Genomic DNA, 26,076 nt, shown 5'->3' with positions numbered 1-26,076 from the left:
TTGAAATACATACCCAATGATAATATACAGAATTACACCTTCTGTAGATTGCAATTAGTGGTTAAAACATTTGGACACTTAACTTAATGAACCAACCTATCAATTTTTTTTTAAAAGTCCCCAAGGTTGTTAAGTCAATATATAAAAAATTATTAGTAAGACTTTGGGAACCAGTGTAATAAACATCTCAATGTCCAATAATATATATATAGATAGATAGCAGGATGTCAAGGTATAAGACAATGGTCGATAAATTGATTTACATATCCAATGATGATACACAAAATTACCCTTTCTGTTGGTTACAACTAGTGGTTGAAACATTTGGACACTCAACTTAATAAATCAACCAATCAAAATTCAATAAAAGTCTCTATTAAGTTATTTAGCCAACGAATAAGAAAACGTTATTAAAATCGTAACTGTTTTTTCTTCATAATATTTATACCAATTTGTGATTTGAAGCCATAATTTAATTTTGCCATGCAAACAATGACGTCAATGATATTTTGGAAGTGATTTTATATTGACAGAAGGAAAAAGTTGTTTTATGTTTTTAGACTTTGATTAAATGGGTTAGGCTTAGGAGAGTTCCGCCAGGGATCTAAAGGGATAAGACAATGGCTGATAAATTGATGAGTATCTCCAAATATTACATCTAAACTTTCAACTTAATGAACCAAACAATCGAAGTTCAATAAAAGTTCCAAAAGTGTTTAAGACAACAAATAAGAAAACTTCACTATAAAACCATCACGGGACCTATATAAAGATTCCTTAGATGGGAGAAATAAATCAGTACTTTACTTCTTAAAATCTTAAGCTTCAGACGAAAAGACCTTTCTATTTTATTAGATTAGAATTTTTTAAAAGATAATTATATTTTATAATAATTTTTTCTTTGATTAATACTATTATGATGAAAAACTGATGAAAATGAGTGTTTTTTTTAGAACAGCCTTGCTAATATATAATAAAACTAAATTTTAGAATATTTTTATCATAGCTAGAAGAATTTATAGAAAGATAGTAAAAAAGAAAGAAAGAAAGGCAGATAGATAGATACTTTGTTAATTTGTAGCCCTGATAAGCATTTACCATCTGTAAGATAGGGGCCTTCGCAAACTACCTAAAATCTACACTTTCAATAAGAATTTTTGGCAATAAATAAAAAAAATACTAGAGTCTAAAAGGATAAGACAATCGACAATAACTTTATTTGCATCTCTAATAATAACACACAAAATTATCTCATGGAATGACCAGTAGGAATATTGCTTAAAAAGCATAGCCCAATCGATCCAGCGGTTACGAGATCTTCATAGAGGTGTTTGTACAGGGATCCTATTGAAAGATGACCAAATAAGGAGGGTATGAGTCAGATATGGGGGTGTTTATGTCACTCCGCAAAAGGACCTGTTTATACTTTTGAATAATGGGTCGATACAGTAAACAAAACTAAAGACAATTCAATATGAAACTGCTTTTATTATAAATATTAACTAACATAAAATGAAAAAAATTCTACAATTCGTCTTAATTTCAATAAATTATAAAAGCATGTTTTTCTGCTATCGTGAAAGTGCACCATATATTATACAACAGTGTCTTCATATATTTTGTATTTTATTTTTAAAATAAATTCATATTAGCTAAAAATAACGCCATACCTTATTTATTTCTACCAGTTGTGTGATAGTGTAATAGTAAAAATAGTAATATAGTTAAGTGTTCACACTTTGTGTAGCATTATTGAGGATGTTCATCAATTTATCGGCCATTGTATTAGCCCTTTTAGATCCTTAAAATTTTGTTAGTTTCTAATAGTTGGTGAAAAAAGGGACTTAGATTAGTTGAAAATCTATTGTCTTCACTGTCCTAAGAAGAACACAACAAATATTGGTTAAAGTGCTAAATAACTTTTACTGTTGAAATGGATGAACATACTTGGTTTGGGTCCTGTATGTCTATTCGTGCCAAAATTAGATGGTGTCCCATCAAATTCGCAAAAAAATATCAAATTAGCAAATAGAGATTATTGTGCAAATGTAACAAAAGAAATTATACCAAAAGAATATTTTGGTAATAAGAATTTATGATTTATTAATAGATTTAGTATTTTCTTTTTGTAAGATTTATTTTAAGTCTTTGTGAAGTCATAGAAGTTAATACAGGTAAAAAATTAAAACATAACTACAACAAAAGAACAATACTGACTAGATGTAGCACATGCAGTTAGAACAGAATCTTATTCATAACAGGGATCTAAAGAGATAAGACAATGGCCGATAAATTGATGTACATCCCCAATAAGGATACACAAAATTAAACCTTCTGTAGATTTCAGTTATTGGTTAAAACATTTGGACACTTGACTGAACCAACCAATCAAAATTCAATGAAAGTCAAAGGGTTTGAGCCAACGAATATGAAAACGCTATTATAAGACCTTTGAATCTAGTGTAATAAACAGCTCTATTTCTCCATCCTCCCTCTTTTTATAGAGAAGCTACACTAATTCAAATAATATTTTCGTTAGTTTATAAAAACATTAAATAAAAATGTATAGCTTTTTTCTTATTATACTTAGTCTTAGGTCATCAACTTAGAATAATGATATTATAGCATTAACATTAGGTATTCTAATTTAATTCCACAGAATAATTTATCATAAATGATTTATTATATAAAAAAACTAAAAAATTAAATGAATCCTTTATTTTTTTAGTTTGATTTAAATTCAATAAAATTAACAATAATGTTTTTTTTTTAATTTGCCTAATGTTATTTTTTTTAAAACTTCACCCTTGTTTTTTGTGTTCATGATAACTATGAAATAGGAGGTAAAATCCCTTAAATCTATGATTGGACCTTTTTTAAATTTTTCTTAAATTCTTGATTATAGCCCTCTCGGAGCTAACTTACTTTATATAGCATTACTGGTGATTTTGTTATAGGACAAATGATGTTAAATCAATCTTTCTCCCATTCTTACATTTATAATATTTTTGTGTTGCAAGCATTTTCTGGGAGAAGAAAGAGCTGAAGATTTACTGGTAAATTTTATTTACCTCCCAGAATACAAATATTTTTTTCTAATGTTCATTTGAAATGGGATGGGGGTTGGGGGCGTTTATTAGGATCAATTGTAAAAATAAAAGGATTCTGTGTTTGAGGGGACTATAAAGGTTAAATTTAAGCACCTTTTTGCTCTAATTCTATTTCTATCTATCTATTTATACTTCTCTCTCTAACTTTTCCTTTCTGTACTTTCCTTAATAATAAGCAGAGCCCCTAGAATCTAGGGGCTCTGCACTTGAAGGATAGGTAAGGTAGAAAATAGCTAAAGTCATCACAAGAATTAAATTTAAAAAGAAGCTTTAGACAAACAAAAAACTTATATAAATAGTTTTTGTATTGAATTAATAAATAGGCTATTATATGTAAGGGACTAATATGAAGCTAATCTATACAGATAAATATACCAAATTCCTACATTTTATGCAAAATTAACACTAAAAAAAGCTTATAAACCATAAAAAATTGACTTAAACGGGCTGTTAAAACTTTATGAATTTTCTATAATAGCATATAATGACTTCAAAATAACAAGAATAACAAGGATGACAACATCCATAAGTAGCGAAGCACAAAAAATTGTGGATGGGAATACGTAGAAGTAGATTTAAAGTGTATTTATTAAAATCAAGAATAGATTTATCGGAGAAAATAAACACGAAACCTTGTTTTATTTTGCATGATGAAAACGGTTAAGGTAAATTACATACTAGATGCACATAACAATGGGAAAAAATACTTTGAAACTGTTAATGCAAAAAAGTTTTAAAATTGAACCAAAAATACCAAAGATATGGGGAAATGTGTCAAACATATAAAAATAGCCAAAAACCTGCTAAAAGGCAGTTTGGCCGCCATTGTTTCTTTACTTAAAACCCCAGAAATTTAATTTTAATATCTTTAACTGAAAAATTTTTGAAAATTAGACCATAAACACCAAAGATATAGGGGAAAATGTGAAAAATATAAAAATAGCCAAAAACCTGCAAAAAGGAAGTCTGACCGTCATTGTTGTTTTCTTCAAATGACAGGAAATTTAATTTTGATATCTATAAGTGAAAAAATTTCGAAAATTGGACCATAAACACCAAAGATATGGGGAAAAATGTAAAAAATATAAAAATAGCCAAAAACCTGCAAAAAGGAAGTCTGACCGTCAGTGTTGTTTTCTTCAAATGACGGGAAATTTAAATTTGATATCTTTAACTAAAAAAATTTTGAAAATCGGACCACAAACACCCAAGTTATGAGGATAATTTGAAAAAATATAAAAATAGCCTAAAACCTGCTAAAAAGCGGTCCGACCGCCATTGATGTTTTATAGTTAATTGTGCTCCTTAATGATAGGAATGTTGTCAAAAAATTTCAGCTCTCTATCTTTTATAGGAGCCGAGAAAATCACGTTTCCCCCAATTCATTAATTACGGACGGACAGACGGATTTACGGACATTGTGAATTATAGAGTAGCTTCGCTACTAAAAACTACCAAAAAATAACAGTCAATGCAGGGAAGGAGGGGGACATTGGAATGTTTATATAAAAAGTCCCAAAAGTTTTATAGTAACGTTTTCTTATTCATTGGCTTAACAACTCTGGGGTTTTGATTGAGTTTTGATTGGTTGGTTCATTAAGTTAAGTGTTCAGACGTTTCAACACTAATTTTAATCTATAAAAGGGGTAATTTTGTGTATTTTCAATTGGAACATAAATTTTTCGGCCATTGTCTTATCCCTTTAGATCTCTGCAGTCAATTTAAGTTAGAGTATTTTTTAGAGGTTTAGCACTACATGTTTAGCTAGACTCACTTGTATATAGAGACTAGAGTTGGCTCGATATAACTATCTCGCTATTGGCTAGTTACCTATTATGATCTTAAAGAACAATTTTGTTGTCACCCTATAGGTTAAGAAAATATAAAAAAAATTTAAGATAAAATAATTTTCTTGGAAAATACTTACCTAAATTGGTTTTACTTTTCTTAGAATCTTTATAATGTATTGGCATGGTTTAATAACCAATTCAAAATTTATCTAATAACCTTTACAAACTGAAATTTTAATTCATACACTTTATTTCACTCTTTTTAGATTTTTTTTGAATAAGACAACATGAAGTATGTGTTTGAAAACATGTTGTGTTCATCACAACATGTTGTAACATAAACAGAGGTAGGTTTTTATAAAACGAATGCTATGTTAATGCAGAGAGGGAAAAGAAAGGCGATGGCATTTAAAATTAGACTGTAAAACATGTATATATGTCTCATGCTTAAATGGCTCGTTTGGTTAAGGCGTCAGGTTTCAGATATCAAGTTTCAATTGGGGTGGTTCAAGACCCACCACTGAAACAATATTTTGTTCATTCTTATATACTTTGACATTTAAAATAAAACTGTTGAACACACATATGTTTCATGCTGAAATAGCTCTTTTGGTTATGGCGTCAGGTTTCAGGTGTCAAGGATGGTGGTTCAAGACCCACCACTGAAACAATATTTTTTTCAATCTTATATACTTTGGCATTTAAAATAAAACTGTTGAACACACACACACATGTCTCATGCTAAAAAAGCTCTTTTGGTTAAGGCATCAGCTTTCAGATGTCAAGGAGGGTGGTTCAAGATCCACCACTGAACTAATATTTTTTTCAATCTTATATACTTTAACATTTAAAATAAGACTGTAAAACATATTGACATGTTTCATGCTGAAATAGCTCTTTTGGTTAAGGCGTCAGCTTTCAGATGTCAAGGAGGGTGGTTCAAGACCCAACACTAAAACAATATTTTTTTCAATCTTATATACTTTGGCATTTAAAATAAAACTGTTGAACACACATACACATGTCTCATGCTGAAATAGCTTTTTTGGTTAAAGCATCAGGTTTCAGATATCAAGGAGGGTGGTTTAAGACTCACCACTGAACAAATATTTATTCATTCTTATATACTTTAACATTTAAAAATAAAACTGTTGAACACATACACATATTTCATGCTGGAATAGCTCTTTTGGTTAAGACGTCAGCTTTCAGATGTCAAGGAGGGTGGTTCAAGACCAACCACTGAAACAATATTTTTTTCAATCTTATATACTTTGGCATTAAAAATAAAACTGTTAAACAAACATACACATGTCTCATGCTGAAATAGCTCTTTTGGTTAAGGCATCAGGTTTCAGATGTCAAGGAGGGTGGTTCAAGACCCACCACTGAACAAATATTTTTTTCAATCTTATATACTTTAACATTTTAAAATAAAACTGTTGAACACATATACATATCTCATGCTGGAATAGTTCTTTTGGTTAAGGCATCAGGTTTCAGATGTCAAAGAGGGTGGTTCAAGACCCACCAATGAACCAATATTTTTTTCAATCTTATATACTTTGGCATTTAAAATAAGACTATTGAACACCCACATATGTCTCATGCTGAAATAGCTCTTTTGGTTAAGACGTCACCTTTCAGATGTCAAGGAGGGTGGTTCAAGACCAACCACTGAAACAATATTTTTTTCAATCTTATATACTTTGGCATTAAAAATAAAACTGTTGAACACACATACACATGTCTCATGCTGAAATAGCTTTTTTGGTTAAAGCATCAGGTTTCAGATATCAAGGAGGGTGGTTTAAGACTCACCACTGAACAAATATTTATTCATTCTTATATACTTTAACATTTAAAAATAAAACTGTTGAACACATACACATATTTCATGCTGGAATAGCTCTTTTGGTTAAGACGTCAGCTTTCAGATGTCAAGGAGGGTGGTTCAAGACCAACCACTGAAACAATATTTTTTTCAATCTTATATACTTTGGCATTAAAAATAAAACTGTTAAACAAACATACACATGTCTCATGCTGAAATAGCTCTTTTGGTTAAGGCATCAGGTTTCAGATGTCAAGGAGGGTGGTTTAAGACCCACCACTGAACAAATATTTTTTTCAATCTTATATACTTTAACATTTTAAAATAAAACTGTTGAACACATATACATATCTCATGCTGGAATAGCTCTTTTGGTTAAGGCATCAGGTTTCAGATGTCAAAGAGGGTGGTTCAAGACCCACCAATGAACCAATATTTTTTTCAATCTTATATACTTTGGCATTTAAAATAAGACTATTGAACACCCACATATGTCTCATGCTGAAATAGCTCTTTTGGTTAAGGCGTCAGGTTTCAGATGTCAAGGAGGGTTGTTCAAGACCCACCACTGAAATAATATTTTTTTCAATCTTATATACTTTAACATTTAAAATAAAACTGTTGAACACATACACATATTTCATGCTGGAATAGCTCTTTTGGTTAAGACGTCAGCTTTCAGATGTCAAGGAGGGTGGTTCAAGACCAACCACTGAAACAATATTTTTTTCAATCTTATATACTTTGGCATTTAAAATAAAACTGTTAAACAAACATACACATGTCTCATGCTGAAATAGCTCTTGTAGTTAAGGCATCAGGTTTCAGATGTCAAGGAGGGTGGTTCAAGACCCACCACTGAAACAATATTTTTTAATTTTATATACATTGGCATTTAAAATAAGACTGTAAAACATATACACATAAGTCTTATGCTGAAATAGCTCTTTTGGTTAAGGCCTCAGGATTCAGATGTCAAGAAGGGTGGTTCGAGACCCACCACTGAAACAATATTTTTTTCAATCTTATATACTTTGGCATTTACAGTAAGACTAAAACAATAAATCTACAAAACACACATACCCCTTTAGAGATTTGGTTAGAAAATAATTTGTTTTACCACTGATATTTGGTTTAATGGATGCGAGTTCGAGACTCACCAAAAACAAATAAAAACAATTTTTTAATATTTTAAGTGACTGTATAATGTATAATGTAAATGATTAAAAATATTTTTAAATTTTTTTATTACTTAAAAATTAAGTTTGGTGTTTGGGTAGGTTTGAACTGAAAACTATCTGAATGGAACCTTATCTCTACCCCTGAGCTACAATGACAGACATGGAAGAGTGTGAAATTTTAAAGTATACTATAAGAAATAAGTTTTTGTATACATTGTCTATTTTCACAACTGATAATTGGTCTCCAATATAGCTCATTTATAGAATGTTGGTTTCCTTATCCGTATGTTGCGGGTTCGAGGCTCTCCGAGAGGGGCAGGGATTTTATTGTTGTTAAAAATTGGGAGTTTCTGTGTAATAAAAGTTATCGCAAATATAGGTATTAAATAAAGCAAACAAATATAGAATAAAATTATAGAGTAGCTACGCTTCCAACATTATGATCCTAAGTAGGCAATCAAGGCACATTTACAATCATATGCACATATACATAGATAGATAATAAGATAGATAATATACATATATATAGATGGATAGAAAGTGCAATCAAGAAACGAGCATATTTTTCATATTCAGCGTTTATACTCGCTATTATTATCTATTTATATACCTCTAAACTAGCTATTATTATCTGTTCATATATTTTATATTAGAGTGTCCCACATTAAACCAACTATATATATTGAAGCGTATTAGAGTGTACTAGTTTCAAAATTATCTATATAATTATATTACATACTTTTTTTTAAAATTAAAAATCATCAATTTCAGATATTAAAAACATGTTTGATATAAAAATGTTTGTAAAATTATTTACCTATCACTCTATTATAATGTGTAAAGAGTTTCTAGACTAGATAACTACACACTAATGGATAGGTTGAAGGCGGGAAGAAGATCCCTTATTCTAGGCATAAAAAATATACTTTTGGCTTAAAAATGCAATGATCATTTGGGTTAAGAACTTAAAATTTACCTCAAGTCTTTTAAAACAGTTTATCCCCTATGAATAGTTACTATAAGAGCCCTGCATCTATGGGCTTTTTATTCAAGTAATACAGAAAATGGCCCAAAACCTTCTATATGCCTATAAGAAGCTTCCCTAAAATGTAGAATTGAAACAGTTTAGGGGTTAGTGATATTTTAACAAATAGACAAAAGAACCTGAATATTTCATATGATAGAATATCCGTTAGTTTTCATATTAGGTTGCAAATTTTATTTGCTTGTTTAATGCTCCCCTGCTTTTGGATATAATTAGCTTTTTTAATGATTTTAATCTTGTATAAGATTAATAAAATTATGAATCCTGACTGAATTTCAAATAACACAAAACCCAGGTATCGGCAGCCGCACACACAAGCCTCAAATGTAAACACACTTTTGAGTAAAATGAAAGGTGGAGACATCCAGCTTAATTCTAAGGTTATAAAATGACTTAGGCTAACACGCAGCTTTCGTGCGACAGCCGAGCCCTGCAAAAATCCGCCTTTTTTGACAGCCATTCTTTTTTATTCTTAAGTCAAAAGTAAAACTCTAAAAAATGCAGACAACCGCGCGTCCCAATATTTTGGGAAATTATTCTGCACTGGTCCCCTGAACACAGGAGGGGGTGGGGTGCCAGACAGCCCCATACAAAATCCGAGCAGTACAGACACCTCCCCGTGGAAGCTTAGTGATAGCTTCACAAAGGAAATTAATAGAATTTTTAAATTAGAGAACTGGTTCAATTACAATAAAAGACTGCAAAATTTTAGAGGGTAAACTGCAAATTTTATTTTTTTTTACCTAAGCTTTATATAGCTTGATTAAAACAAAGCATTCAGTATGTGTGTGTTTAAATGATTTATTTATTTTACAGAAAAAAATCATACTTATTATAATAAGAAAAATAGATGAACTCCAATTTAGTTTCCGAAAGTGTACCTAGCGTCCGCGTCCTATCTCGAAATTTGCTATTAGCTAAAAAAGCTTCAAACTTCCAAAAAAAAATTAAAATTTTAAACATTAAAATTTTGAATGTATAATGTATAAATCGCTTTGTTTTCACAAATTTCCGGAGTAGCTGAAAAAAGGGTCTGCAATAATTGGGTTATCTGCTGTACACTTTAGGAAACTAGGGCTAGAAAAGGAAATCCATTTGGAGCTGATCGAAAAATACATAGTATAATATTGGTGTCTCATTTGGTTTGATGTTTAAGTTTCGGTTTGTTAGAGTTGATTGGTTTAATAAACAGCAAGCAGTTTGGACAGGAGTAGTTTTTACTAGAATACTAAGATTCCAAATTTATGTATTTTAAATTATCTAAAGGCAATTCTTAAAAAACTATAACAGCAGATTTAGTTTTCTATTATAGCATTTTGAAGTTATTATAATACAGTAATATAACTTTAGAATCGGCTTAAAGTTGTTGAAATTTGTTTCCTTTGCTTTACTACGGATTAGAGAAAGATATTCAGAATATTAAATTATATTTATTTTAAAACTAGATACCTTGTTTTAACCATACATTATGCATCACCAGATATCTAAAGAGATAAAACATTGGACTATAAATAAATTTACATCACCAATGTCGATAAAGAAAATTATCCAGGGAAACGTCAAGGATTAAGACAATTTTCAAAAAAAATTATGTAAAACCCCAATGATGATAAACAAATTGATTGAAAGTTTGGACACTGCTAGTTTAAATAACTGAAAAAACAATAGTATCATAAGAAGTGAATTAGACATTTGAGAGACACACAAACATACATACCTTATATTGATTAAAATCTCTGAATATTTATCCTTGTTTATAAATTTTCCAAAATATTCCCTTCAAACAAAAACAAAGGGTTTTCACATAGAAATTTTCTTTTAATTTTAACAATTTTTGGAGCTATATTGAAAATTAAAGTCTATAAGAAAACTCATAAATACGATTACATGATTAGGTCCTTCTAAAATGAAAAAAAAAATAAGATGGTATCTGCAAATTCTATTTAGTCTCGAACAAAGTCAAACAGTAATATGCATTTTAAAATGAAAAAAATAATCACCTTTTAAGGGTTATAGCCGCTATGAAAGCTAGTACATGGTAAAAGTTTTATCCAGGAAAGCTTATGATATTCTTGAATATTATCCTAAAGTTATTTCTTAATTCCACTGTGGGGGGAAAGAATTGAAACTAAGGAAAAGAGTAGATAAAGATTTAAAGGTGATGATATATGATGGGAAACAAGAGTAACATTGTTCTTAATAGCATAAATAAGAATGAGTTAGAATATGTTCTAAATCATGATTTAAACAAACATCACAAGATTAAAAAGAATTACTTGGGGATAAAGAGATTTATTGTTCTTCCATAACCCAATCTTAGCCTTATAAGACCTTCCTATGAAAATACTGATAGGGATTTAAAGGGATAAATTAATCTACATTCCCCAAGATGATACACAAAATTACCCATTCTGTAGATTCTAATTAGTGGTTGAAACTTTTGGAAACTAAATTTAATGATACAACCAATCATAATTCAACAAAAGTACTTAAAGTTATTAAGCCAATGAATATAAAAAAACTTTATTATAAAATTTTGGAATCTAATTCTAGTGAAATACACAGCCCAATGTCCCCTCCCTGAAATACTTTAATGACCAACATTTTGTAAGCTTTCAACTGCTTCACCCTTCCTTCCTATGACAAGAAAAGCTTTGCTTCTAAATGATGATAACAAAAATAAAAACATTTCACTCCCCTGGCAAAAAGTTTTGATAAATTAGGAAAGAGCAAATATTTGATGGGGTGGAAAAAGGGTGAAAATAATACTTTGTCCAGGGCTCGGCAGCCGCATTGAAACCGCAATGTTATCAAAAAAATCAGATCATAATAACCTTATATGGTTAAGGTCATCTGGATGCTATCTGAATTAAGGGAGGGAGGGGACATTGGGCTGTTTATTACACTAGTCTCCAAAGTTTTATAACAGCGTTATCTTATTCGTTGGCTTAACAACTTTGGAGACTTTTATTTAATTTTGATTGGTTGGTTTAATAAGTTGAGTGTCCAAACGTTTTAACCACTACTTGTAATCTACCCAATGAGTAAATTTGTGTATCATTATTGGGGATGTACATCAATTTATCGGCCATTGTCCTATCTCTTTAGATGCCAGATTTAAATTAGATGTTATCTTTTTTATAAAACTCTGTTAATTGGTAAATAAAATCAGAACGGCCCCTCCCCATCCAGCCGAAGTGGTCCAGGTTTACCAGGCACCAACAACAACGGGCGGGCAAGGTCCAGGTCCTCCAGCAGTCAGCCACCAGGATCCTCCAGGCTAAGACCCAAGTCCCTGTATGGAGCTATTCTTTCAGATACATATTCAGAGACTCCCAGTAAATTAAAACAGTCATCAAGAAGGTAGATTTAAGAAGATGGTTTATTGTAGTACACACAATTCCACAGTACAGAGATAACGATACATAAAGATAGACATACACACAGAAAGAGGAAGCAAAAAATATTATACATATGTTATATAGATAATTCTTTATTAAGTATATATCTTTAGTGTTTTTCTTTATATATATTGTATATGAATTGAATGTATTTATTTTGTACCTATCATATTAAGTATATTATTTCTATAGTACATAAAAAAATAGAAAAAAATATTTAATTTATTTGATGTGAGTGTTTATTGTTTACTTAATTAAACATTTACAGCTTGTTATGTCTGCTCAATTAACTTAGATCACATTTCTCTACAGGACAGGGGTCAATAATATATAAAAAAAAATGTGGGAATTTTATTTTGAAAAACCAGAGACTGTAAATTATACGGGACCCCAAAGTTTTGTAACCCGTTCCCTAATTCGTTTGCTTAAAATCTTTGGGAACTTGAATAGTTGAATATTGTTTGATTAATAATCGTCTTATCTTAGATTTTTTCATAACACTTTTTTTCATCTCGTCTCCGATTAAAATCCAAAATACAAAAACCAAAAATTAAAATAATGTGTGTTATTTATATAAAAAACGACTAGGTAGTAACAAAAAAGAAATAAATCCTATAATATTTTCGGATTTATTAGTGAAGTTTCCCTTAGATAGATAACTTAGGTGATTAGACAGATCTTAATGAACAGACATAAAAGTACAACTGGAACAATCTTTTGACTTTTACCTCTTTCATTCAACACAATGTAGACAGTTTTTATCTTTCACACTACCTGGGAGTGGAATAGATATTCTGGAAACTAAACTTCAGAATTAAGGAGTTAAGGACCTTTTTTGTCTACTAGCAAATTACTTTCTGCTCTTTGGTAGCGACTTGGCTTTGTTAATATTCCAGAGGCTATTCGTTTATTTTCAAACACCCACTTGAAAGTCGGCATAGGGTCCTTGAGAAAGGGACATACAGTAATTCAACCCCTTCCCCTCTAGTGTTTTACTCTAATGACAAAGCTTGGAAAATCAAACGGACGGACGAACTTATATATCAATATTTAATAAAATTTGAATTTAATGTTTCATTTTTGACATTTGTTTTTAAGAATATGTCTCTCTAGTCGACATTGCACTAGTTAAACAAATGTGATTTTTAAATCATTTGTCTGTGTGTCTGTCTGTTCATCTGTATGTTCAATTGTCTGCCTACCTGTCTGTTCATCTGTCTGCCTATCTGTCTGTTCATCTGTCTGTCTATCTATCTATCTGTCTTTTTAGTTTAAAGTTTAAATTTACTGTTTAATAAGCATATTATATTTGTTTCCTTGGGTTAAAAGAAAATCCCAATAAAAATCATAAAAACATTTTAAGATGAAAAATGTTGAATAATTATAAGAAGTAATATAATGACTGTTAGTCTGTTTTTTTTAATGATTTTCTGCCTTTAAGTCAACTTTGGCATATAGACCCATCTGAACATGCTTTTTGATGAAGCTTCGCATTGTACAAATTAGCAGAAAGGGTTTGTTATGATTATATGCCCTTGACCGCGTAAGTAGAAATGAAAACGCAAGCTACATACTACTGACCTAAAATTACATATAGTATTATATAGCATTAGTAGTACAGCTGCTCTTTAAATTACTTTACTTTTAATCAAAATAATAAACTTTTGGGTAGGAACAGATAGAGATTAAGGTAAAGTATAGTGTATTGTGAAATAAAAGAAATAACGATTCCAGCCATTTTATATATTTTAAGAAACTTTTCTAATTAAGACAGAAAAAATCCCAATAAATTTCTTCCTGAAAAAAAAGATTTTTATAGGGGAAGGGTATGTCGCACCACACCATAAAATGGCCTAAAACCTACCCTGGACCATTTCTAAACTTATTTGAAAAAAGTGAAACAGTCGATTTCGCCGTTTACGAGATTTTTCGAGGTACACTTACGTCAATTTAAAGAATAGGACAAAGAAATGCGCTGGCTTGAATAAAATAGTTCTTGAAAAAATTTAGTATGAGAGACAGTAAAAATAAACATCATTACCATTGTAAAGAATGTATACAAGCATTTTTCATCCGGAGAAAAAAAGAGACAGACAACATTTTTGCAAGGGTATGTAAATGGAAGATAATCAAGTTATTATCCCGAATTTAATCCTATATTAACTGTGTCTTATGGGGAACATTTTGTTAATTTATTATTTAAATTTCAGGTCAGAGGATGCAACGGACAATTTCCTAACGGACAGTCCCTCCCTGTCAAGCTTCCGACCGCCGGCCGCTAACCTCCGCATGGCGGCCGCCAACGGACAGCAGCAGCGCACTGCTGAATGGTCCTCCCCGCCGCCAAATCGGGCCGAGTGGCCCAGCAGCAATCAACCGCCAGTGGCTGTAAGAAATGGCGGGAACGGCGGTGAATGGTCACCCGCCCCGAACCGTGCCGAATGGTCGGCTCCACCAACTCCCAGAGGCCTTCGAAGTGAGTGGAAAAACGGCGGGAGTCAACATGTTAACACGGCCGTTAATAACGGCGGACAAAATAGTGAGCATATGCATCATTTAGTGAATAGTAATAACGGCGGGATGCCGGCTCCTGTAAGGCCTGAAAGTTTACCCACTCATGCCGCCGCGGCAGTTGACAAGGACAAATCGACGTTGAAAGTGCATCTGCCCAACGGCGGGTTTAACGTTGTCAAATATGGCGATGCTACAGATATTAAGGTGAGATTATAATTACATTTTTGTTAGGTTGGTTATTTTTAGAAGCAAAGGTACTCTATTATTAACTTCGTCTGTCTGTCTGTCCGCTATGAGAAGAATGGATTTCATCGGTAGAATAAACCCCCAAAACCTCAAAGATTTTTATCGTTAACTCGAAAATCACCCTTATTGGTCTATGGAAATTATAAATCGTATTTTATTTTTTACTTAAAAAGACTAAGTTTATAAATTCAAACTGTCAAAAAATACGTCTGATATCGAATAAATCGGAGTTGCCTTAAAACTACAAAAAAAAAACTTTTTATCTTCAAAATACCAAATCACAGTTTCGCAAGTAATCAAATTGTTGAAATCCATTAGAACTCTAATAAGATTGGAAATGAACGGATATTGAATTTGATATTGCTTTTTTTGTTTTGCTAGCCAGTGTAAAAGACGAAAACATCATAAATACAGAAAAGATTTGCTTTTCCTTTTTTTGCAGATTTAATATCATACCATGCAATGTAAGTCAATTATATAACTTTTGTGTTTCTGTTTGAAATATGAGAGGTAAAAGTCTTTTTAATCCTAAATTCTGGGATAGATAAATAGCCGATAAATTAATATTACCACCATTTTTTTTGTAATATTTTGCCTATGATAATCTAATCTGAAAAGAGATATAAAGGTTTTAAAACTATTTGAAGAAAATTAAAAAAGGGAGGGTTATTGTCGCTTAATTTAATCTATAACAAGTTTCTTCCCAAAGCTTATGAACTATGTAGATTCTAGAACAGAATTGTATTGAAAAGAATTTAGGGGTGGGGGGGGGGGGATCGATAATATAGCATTTATTGTATAATATTCCTGTCTCCCTGTCTGAAATGCATTCAATTTTTATACTTCTTTACAGTCATAATATTATAGGTACAGTTTCTATATAGACCCCCCTCCCCTCTCATAAATTGGAGGGGGTTAGTTGTTTGTTTGTTTGTTTATAATTTTATAATAGTTTATAAAGAGTACTGGTCAACCCCAAACAGTTAAGGCACCACAGGGAAGATGATTAAAGTCCCTCCACAGATTATGACGTCATACGATAGAATAACCAATGAGAGGCCAGCATTGGTCAATTACAGTGTATACTGGCCTCTCATTGGCTATTTTATCGTATGACATCATAATCTGTGGAGGGACTTTAATCATCTTCCACCACTGGCATATGCCCCACAGGGGTCAGGCATAGGAAAATAAAGCTACCCCCCCTTCCCTCATTATCATTTTTTTTTAAGGAAAGGGGTATTAATGCACAATAGGTAGGCACATAAAATGTGAGCAGCCTTTAGCAACTACCTTTACTCAATTTAGAACACAATAAAGCTTTCTTGAATATTTAGAACTTATAAGTTCGGTATTTTTCCCCTTAAACTTTTTGTTTAATTTGTAGTATCTATGCATACCCCAATTTTTTATGAAATTTTGAATGGAGGGAAATGGTACAAACTCCTACTATTTACTAACTATCAAAGACAGAGATTTAAATTTTAATTCATTGCCTATCTCGGAAACTAAACTTTTTGTCCGAGCCATTCAGATCAACTGAAAACAAGACAAGTTGCCTATTTCTTCCCTAATTTCCGAAGTTGTACAGCTGATAACTCAACTATTGCAAAACCTATTTTCAGCTACTCCGGTCAAAGGGAAAAGCGATATAATGTATAAATGATTTATACATTATACATTTAAATAACATTTTGATTTTTTGGGAAGTTTGTAGCTTTTTTAGCTAGTAGTAAATATTGAGATAAGATGAGGAAACTGTGTACACAATCGGCAACTCAATTTAGCTGACCGCCATTCATTGTAAAACGAAATTATTATTTAAAATCGATAAACCATTCAATTTTATGTCTATTGCAAAAATGTAAAATTATGACACACAGAAAACTGTCCCGAATTTGTATTAATTTTGAGGAACAAGACTCCAGTTACGTCATATTTTTCTTTCCCGAAAAAGGGAAGGGGGAAAGAAAAAAAAGGGAAGGGGGAAAGAAAAAAGAGATGGGAGAAAAGGGGTTTTTCCCCATCTCTTTTGAAGAGATTTTCTTCCCCCCTTCCCTTTTTCGGGAAAGAAAAATATGACGTCACTGGAGTCTTGTTCCTCAAAATTAATACAAATTCGGGACAGTTTTCTGTGTGTCTAAAATTATTTGTAAATCCAAGCAAAGAGTAGCCTTACCCGCAATTAATTTAAAATGATTTAATTGTGGATTTAAATTCTAAGCGAGGTGTCTTTTAATTGGTTCCTTTCAAGAATTGTGACACATTTTCATTAATATAATTTGCAGAGAGGGAGGTGACATTGGGCTGTTTATTATACTAGTCCCCAAAGTTTTATAACGACGTTTTCTTATTCGTTGGCTTTATTACTTTGGGAACTTTTATTGTATTTTGATTACTTGGTTTATTAAAATGGGTGTCCAAACGCTTTGACAACTAATTGTATTCTACAGAAGTGGTAATTTTGTGTGCTATTATTGGGGATGTACATCAATTTATTGGCTATTGTCCTATCCCTTTAGATCCCTGATCATGAATTTTTGTATTATTCTAATGACCAATTTTATAAGCTGTATTTAATTTTTCTCTTCTGTGTTGTGAAAGTTATCTGACATTTATATAAGTCACAAGGGGGAATGACTTGAGTTATAACAGGCTCAACATCTTCTAGACAAATATCATGTCAATCAAACAATCTTTTGAAAACAATTTATAAATTATCTCATTTCAAGAACACAGTAAAAGTGTCTGACTGATTATGACGTAACAAAAAAAAATAGCCAATGAGAGGCCACTATAAATTTTATCAATTGGTCAATAAAGGCCTCTCATTGGCTATTTTTTTTTGTTACGTCATAATCAGTCAGACTCTTTTACTGTGTTCCATTTCAAGATTAATCCTTTGGAAACTTTTAAATAAATTTTTTTTTGTATTATACATGTCCCTTATTAAATTACTGTGAAGCTAGTAAGATATCTTAGTTTCAATTGATCAAATCAATTCTGTTCTGTGTTCCATTTCATTATTTCTCAATTATCTGTTATTGGTTAGGGGTTAAGACAATGGAGGATAAATGTATGTTCACTCTCATCAATTATTTATGAAATTCACCCATTCTAAGAATTAAAATTAATGGTAGAAAAGTTTGGACACTGTTTCTTTAACCATTTGATATTTAATACAAAGTCCAAAAAGGTTTTAAGCCAACGAATAAGTAAACGGGTTTATTAAAGTTAGTGTATCTTACAATCCTATACCCCCGCACTCCTTGAGAAAAAAATAGCAATCATCTATGTCAGGAGGAGAAATAAAAAAAAAGTCACTTAAAAATATTAAAGGACGAATTGGACGAAGACCAAAATACATAACTTTTGCACCACATATTCTTTATCTCTTTTTTAGGAGTTATCTTTCCCACTTCTCCTCTCATCTTCCTCATTATATGACGTCACAGGAATCAAAAGTGACCCCAAAGTTATGTATTTTGATCTTCGTCACGAATTGGATTAAGATTATTTTTTCCATCGTATCGTTCACTTGGATTAGAAATTGTCAAGTGTTAGTCACAGACTTTAACAATTAAAACAGCATTTTGGGCCAGGGATATAAGGATAGGTCAATGGCAATTTTAAAACTTTATTTTATAATAACATTGACATGACTTACTTTTAAAAGACATTTTACTTAGGGGACGACGGTATAAATGAACATTTGATATTGATTTAGCTTTAATGACAGTGTTTTAATATAGATTGATTAAATAAGTTTTTTTACTTAGGTTATTATCAGAACTGCGTTATTTAGAAGATAGAAATAAAATTTTTATTTGTAGTTCTTAAAGTAGTTCATAAGGGAAATCTTTTCATACTTTTATAATTGAGGTGAATTTAAATTTATCTTCAATCAACCTAACCATGTTTCCCTGATAGCTTTGGTCAAGTTTTAATTAATGATTCAATTAAAGTCAGTCAGACAGTCAGATACATAGAATAATAAACAAGCCGCGCAGTTTTGGCGGCGGCCTACAATGTACATTTTGTCGATATGCAATTTTAGTGTTTTTTGTCGACTTAATGATATTAGATAGAAGTGGTCATTGATAATATATTATCGACATGTCAAATTTAAAATATACCATTTGAATTATCTTTATCGACCATATATATTCATAGAGGGGGAAGGGTTTAGATAATTGTATGTCCTAACCGCGTGGACCCTGTGCCGATTATCAATTGGGTCTTTTAATATCAGCCAGTATTGAATAAATATTAACACAGCCAAGTCGCTAAAAAAAAAGTAGAACGCCGTTTTTTTAGCGGGTGAAGAAGGTCCCAAAGACTGGGGCCAGGTAGCTGTCTGGGTTATACATATATACTTGTTACATCTATAATTGTTACGATATTACATGCTACTATGAATTTATAGCTCTAGGTCAACAAAATAAAAGATTATTTTTTTAAGACTATGTGTTATAATATAGTAAATATATGTTGGTACAGAAGTTTACTACAATTGACAGAAATGATGAAAAAGATATGATTAAAACCCAAGGTCAGGTTTTAGGCTAGATATGCGACTCATATTTTTTTTCTATTCAGGGCATCATCCAGTTGTTGACAAGTAGGCTGGGAGGCGGCCACAGGGAATATTCACACTTGTATTCAATCAGAATTATACACACTACCACAGGAACAGTAATCTTACACACACAAAATTTGTACCGTCTTTCACTGAAAGGATTAAAACTTTCGGATTATGGAAAGAAAACGAAGTAGCGGGTGCGTCAAATTTTCAAGTAGCTTTAATTGGTTCTGTTAGGTTTAGTAAATGTTAATGTTTGCCCCGCAGGGTTAGAGCCCCTCGCAGGAGCTAGAAACAGGAGAAAAGCTACTATAAAAATACGACGAAATACTTTACTTCGTTTTCTTTCCATGATCCAAGCTTTCTTATTTATAGGCAAATTTTAAACATTTAAATTTACATGGTTTACTATGTATAAAATAACTGTGACTCCAGGAGATACTGTTTACCTTCACCAGGACACAACTATGTATCAGGTAATTATTTATCATCTTTCAGTAACTGACTGACGGTCAGACGTAAGTACGGACATACCCATTTTATAGCGTTTTAGAGAAGGAAAATATGGTTTGTATTATAACAATCTTTAGTTGAATCACCATAGACAAGGATGTAAACGGAATAAGTGTAGAAAAACTTTGCTTTTTATACGTTTTAAAATAGATATTATTAGAATAAAATCTATTTTTGCACAAGATTACTAATACATAAAATCAAGCCTAGGCAGCCGCTCATCGCCAACAAAAAGCTCCATGGGAAATCGACGTTTTTTTTAATCTTAAAATTTATTCTATGCTTATTCTTAATGATCAGTAAGGCAACCTGTCATTCTATTATATGAAGTAGAAAGGTTTGTTTTGTTTGTAACTTAAGATTTGATAACTACTGAACCGATTAAGTTCTGGAAGATTTTAAGCTATTTAATTTTTATATCTCTTCCTTACTTTTTGAAATACAGAGTTTCTAGATGCTAGTAGCGCAGCCGCTAGTTTTAAAGCATCGGATTAGCAGCTTATGCGCACAGGCCGAGCCCTGTTATAAGCGTCATAAATACTAATAAAAGCAACAAAGTTAATTTTTCATCGCAAGATTTGAAAAGGTTGCATTTTGACATTTGAGAGATTTAGGGCGATTCCTAAAACTATTTAGTATTCTAGTATTACAGTAGAATTTCTGCTTTTTGAAGCATGTAATTCTAATGTAATAAAGTTATTTGAAGGAAACCAGCTTTATTTATTACTGCAGTTAATTTGTGAATTATTAGCTGCAAATTTTACAGTGATATTGCACTAATTTAGACATCAAAATATTATCTAGCTGTCCAGCTATCTATCTTGCTAGGTATTTAGATATCCATTAAGTTGTGGATTATTAGATATAAATTATAGGGTAAAATACATTAATTTAGATAGCTACACTCTACATTACTAAATACTAGTGGCTACGCCCCTGCACCTCCCTACCGAAAAATCCCTTTAAAAACAAATTATGGGTTTCAGAAAAATATTGGGGTATTTTTTATGGGGAAAGATCTATTAATTATGGAACATATTTTGAACAGATTTTAAGGTTTGTTTATCTCTCTTTGTTTCCTTATCTATTAATTTATCTATCTATCCATCCATCTATTATGCGGTATGGTGTTTCAAATCCAAACTACAGGATTAAGCATATAGTCTATTCATGTATCTAACTATATAAATTTATGAAAAGCTATCTACTTATCTAACTATCTAGGTTGAGGAGCGGTATGGTGGTTCGAACCCCGACTATAGAGTAGAGCTACGAGTCAGATATATCCCGACTGATTTGAACCTCCTTTATCAGAGGGATAAGGTCACCTTCTCATACTATTATGATCAGGTAACACCAAAGCAAAATTTTGTGTAAAAAATATTTAGAAAGTTTTGGGGCTTTTTTACAATGTACCCTGGTGAGCACGGTTCCCTCCCCCCCCCCCCCCCCCAAAAAAAAAAAAACCATATTATTTTTTAAGTAAATTGGAAAAAGGGAATTGGGTAGTTTTTAGTTTTACTTTGGGCTAGGTTAAGTTTGATTATATTAGGTACTGGGTGCTTTTCATAGGAATAAAATAACCCCCCATTTTTTTTTAATAAGGGGGAGCTGGGGGTGAGAATATCAGTGCTAAACCGGCACTTTGGGTAAAAGAACCTAAATTTTGTTATTGATTTCAGATAGCAAGGAGAATTACTTCCCTTAATTTTAAAGCTTTCCGGAAAAGTACAATTTTAAAACACATATTTAAATGATAACTCGTTTTGTTTAGCCGTTTTAATAATGGATACATAGACTGACAGACATTGATACTTATCAACACATTACTTTGAAATAAATTTTAAAACAACAACTACTCGAATTAATATCCTCTGGTTTACAATAAACGAATTTAGTTAACACAGTACTCGACTTAATATCCTTCAGTTTACAACAAACGAATATTGTCAAAATTACGCGCGATTCGCGCGCTTTTTTCTTCCATTAACCTATTGTCCTTGTTACTGATACTTTTTAGAGCGAAGTTTGTTTATCCCAATAGATAAAGTCTAATTGGAAAAATGTGTTTTTTTCTTAGCATAGTTTCTCTACATATAGCATACTTTTTAGAGCGTTAACGCTTTGTTGATTCTTACACAATATCAGTCATTTGAGATCTCTTAAACTGCTAATGTTGTTTGTAGCCCACATTTCTGCTCATCCTGAAGTGCCACTCTTAAACTGCTAATGTTTAAGCTCTTTATTATACCTTAAAAAAGGGTATACAATGATAAATCTAAAGACTTTTGACCGAATGTACCAAATGACGTCTTATTAAAATAATCAATCACTCTAATATGACGTCATTCGGGATCTTTCGGCCAAAAGTTTTTAATATTTTTCCCCCTTTTTTATAGGCACTATAAAGAGCTTCGCTGATGTTATTTGCTCTGCTTTAAGAGAATCTTTATTTAACCTGTGAAGGTTTCATTTGACTTGTTCGTTTGAAATCTACGCTTCTAGTGGACGTAGTTAATCTTGTTATCAACGTTAAGAATGCATTTTTAAAAAAGCAAGTTGGACGATCTTTTAGGATATACACTATTTTTCGATAGCCTTACTCAATATGACAAAAAATTCAATGGGTTAGCTATGGTAATAACAAAGTATTTTTTGTCGGCCAAAAATTTCAAGTTGTAAAGACTTTTAATATTTCTAAAATGTTATTTTATCTATTTTCATAGTCAAGATTTTTTTTCTAATGGCAGGAAACCGGTTGTAAACTGTACTTGGATAGCATGTTAATATAGAATTATAGAGTTCTATAATCCATTTCTAAAATATAAATTTTCCACTATTTTATTATTTAAAATTGTTCATGTATAATATGCCTTTTGAACCATGCTACTTTTCTTTCATTATTTATTACATATCATTAAATCTATACTTTCCTAGCCTTTCAAATAGTGCACTTACAAAAACGTTAAAGATACTTACTTAATGCAAACTAAAGCTTTGAAAAAAAAGCTAATTTCGTCTATTAAGAAATAGAATGTCTAACTGTCTATGTGTCATATCTAATGTTTCTAGCAAAATGGGAAGCTTCATTTTTGGTATCGTCAGGTTTTTATCTATTTTTTTAACATAGTATGATTAACGTCTTGCATGGAAAAATTTTATTAATATTTTTTGTTTTCGTATGAACACTTTTTGAAATAACACAATTTGTAAACTGACAGACAAAGTCAAAACTTTTTAATCAATTTTTACTTTTGACACTATTTACATCATCGTTTTATTTGTAAAGAAGGTGTATCAACTTTTTTTTTTATAGCTAGCCGGTTCTTTTAGTAAGTAGTAGATGTAAAATTTTTCATAGAATTCAGATATGCAATCGGTTTTTTTGTAGACCTCTTATTTTTTAAGTAATTTAAGTTTTTAAAAAAAAATAATTAAGTCGGTTTTAAGGTACTAAAACGCAACAAAATAAAAGAAGAAAATGGCCAGTAAGAACAAAAATAGTAAGATCTTTAATTTGACACCTTACTTTCAAAATTCTGTTGAGTAATTATTGAAAAAATCTATTTTTTTAACCTCGGTTTAATAAAAACTTCAGACCTAAATATTTTCTCAAACAGACATAAAAAACATGGGTTCATATATACCTTTAGAATCAGAAAAATATTACGAATCCATTGTAAGCAAAATTGAAAAAAAGTAAAAAAATTAAAAATTAAATAAATGGCCAATTGTATTTTTTGTTCAGGCAACACTATCGTCTTCCCTTTTTTACCCCCTCTTTACCCCCTCTTTACCCCCTTCCCATTTTTATACTCAATTGAAGAATTGAGACGTTGCCTGTACAATATAATATGATATTTTCATATAATTCCTTTTATTGTAGTTTATATACTATATTGTAAACTTTTTTTTCAATTTTGCTTACAATGAATTCGTAATATTTTTCTGATTCTAAAGGTATATATGAACCCATATTTTTTTACCTGTGAAATAATAAAATTAATGTCAAAGTTTTTATTCTCGTGGGTTTAAAAAAATCGATTTTTTCAATAATTACCTGACAGAATTGAAAAAGTAAGGTGTCAAATTAAAGATCTTACTATTTTTGTTCATAATGGCCATTTTTTTCTTTTTTTTGTTGCATTTTAGTACCTTAAAATCGACTTAATTTTTTTTTTTAAACTTAAATTACTTTAAAAATAAGAGGTCTACAAAAAAAACCGATTGCATATCTGAATTCTATGAGAAATTTTACATCTACTACTTACTAAAAGAACCGGCTGGCTATAAAAAAAAAGTTGATACACCTTCTTTTAAATATTTTTGGGAGGTTTTGGGTTCGAGTCTGTTCTTTTATATAGAAATAGTAGCACAGCAGGATTCCTTTATTCTAGACATACAAAAGTTACGTAGTTATAGACAACAAACCCAGGATTCTAAAGGGATAAGAGTGGTCGTTAAATCGATGTACATCTCCAATCATGATACACAAATTTACCCATCTGTAGATTACAATTAGTTGGTGAAACTTTTGGAAACTCAACTTAATTAACCAACCAATCAAAAGTCCACAAAGTTGTTAACCCAACGAATAAGGAAACGTTATTATAAAACTTTAGGAATTAGTGTAATTAACATGCATTCCCCTTAATATTTAAATTTGGACCAGCTTTCCATTTTTACTCCCTAATGATCCCCCCCCTTGGTAAATCACTGTGCACGCCACTACAACCAACATTCTGAATCAAATTTGATTGAATAAAGATTATGCAATAATTTTATGCGAATTTTATCAAAATTTATTCTGATTAATTTTCACAAATCAATAACTTTAAAAAAAAATTGCATCTTGCAATTTTGATTAATTTTTATAAATTAATAAACAAAAATGAAGGAGAAAATGAAAATTTTTAATGAATAACAAAAAGTAAAAATGAGAGATAATTAGAATAAAAAAGTAGTACATAATTAGAGCATGGAAAGAAAACGAAGTGGTGGGTTTTATCGTAGGGGGGCTCTAACCCTGGGGGTATATTTCATAACCCTGCGGGGAAATAATTAAAAATTACCTAAGCTAAAATAAACTATCTAAAGCTACTGTAAAAATTCAACGAAACCCGCTACTTCGTTTCTTTCCATGCTCTCATAATTTAAATCACCTTTACTTGTTTATTGGCGAATTTCAAATCTTAATTCGATTAAATTCAATTAAAATGAGCTATAAATATAACAAATGTGCGATGTTCAGAGATTTATTGAAAACATCTACTACATAATTTGACCTCATATTAATTCATATTATTAATATTTTCAGGTACGCAATGACTACCTGGCCAAGAACTTTGACTCGCTGGACCATGAGGTTGCCCTCCAGCTCTGTTGTCTGGAGATCCGCAGGCACAGTCACCTGTAATGACCGCCAAATTGATTGATTGTTAATATAACGTGTCTGCTTGAAAGCTGATATGATGGTTCTAATTTTTTATTAGGCTGAGTCATAAACAAAAACCTCAAAACTATTTCCTGCTGCTGCTTTGGCAGAAGAATATTAATAATAATGCTTAATATAAAATGATGCCATTCAAAACAAATAGCCAATGATAGGCCAGAAAACAGTGTAATTGAGCAATGGTAAAATGTATACTGGCCTATTATTGGTCATTCGAATAACTCTAATAGTAAGAAATGGCTCAGTTATAAACAAGCAAAGCCCATAAAATGAACATTTAAGACATTAAGACAAATATCTCACAAAGGACCATGTTAAATTAGATTATAGTATTTATATTTGTAAGTACTATCATTATAAAAAGTACCTAGTAGATAATATTTATTCAACCCACTACCCCCCCCCCCC

The 26,076-nt window shown here is 31.1% G+C and overlaps 1 protein-coding gene across 10 annotated transcripts in view; it reads left to right on the top strand.

Moving 5' to 3' along the window:
• Fak (protein tyrosine kinase 2 Fak) overlaps positions 1-26,076 on the top strand; it is a 277,400-nt gene that overhangs the window by 219,966 nt on the left and 31,358 nt on the right. For all 10 annotated transcript variants that reach the window (XM_080164516.1, XM_080164515.1, XM_080164511.1 and 7 more), the window contains 5 exons: positions 14,572-15,079; positions 19,721-19,813; positions 20,141-20,179; positions 21,441-21,566; positions 25,534-25,616. In XM_080164516.1, coding sequence (XP_080020642.1) covers positions 14,651-15,079; positions 19,721-19,813; positions 20,141-20,179; positions 21,441-21,566; positions 25,534-25,616 — 770 coding nt within the window. In that variant the 5' untranslated portion in view covers positions 14,572-14,650. The remainder of the gene's footprint in view (positions 1-14,571; positions 15,080-19,720; positions 19,814-20,140; positions 20,180-21,440; positions 21,567-25,533; positions 25,617-26,076) is intronic.

The sequence above is a fragment of the Acartia tonsa genome, chromosome 6, assembly GCF_053477335.1.
Source record: "Acartia tonsa isolate MP-2025a chromosome 6, ASM5347733v1, whole genome shotgun sequence".
NCBI classification, from domain to species: Eukaryota; Metazoa; Arthropoda; class Copepoda; order Calanoida; family Acartiidae; genus Acartia; species Acartia tonsa.
Note: the sequence above shows the minus strand (reverse complement) of the source record. Positions and strands in the feature narration are given on the sequence as shown.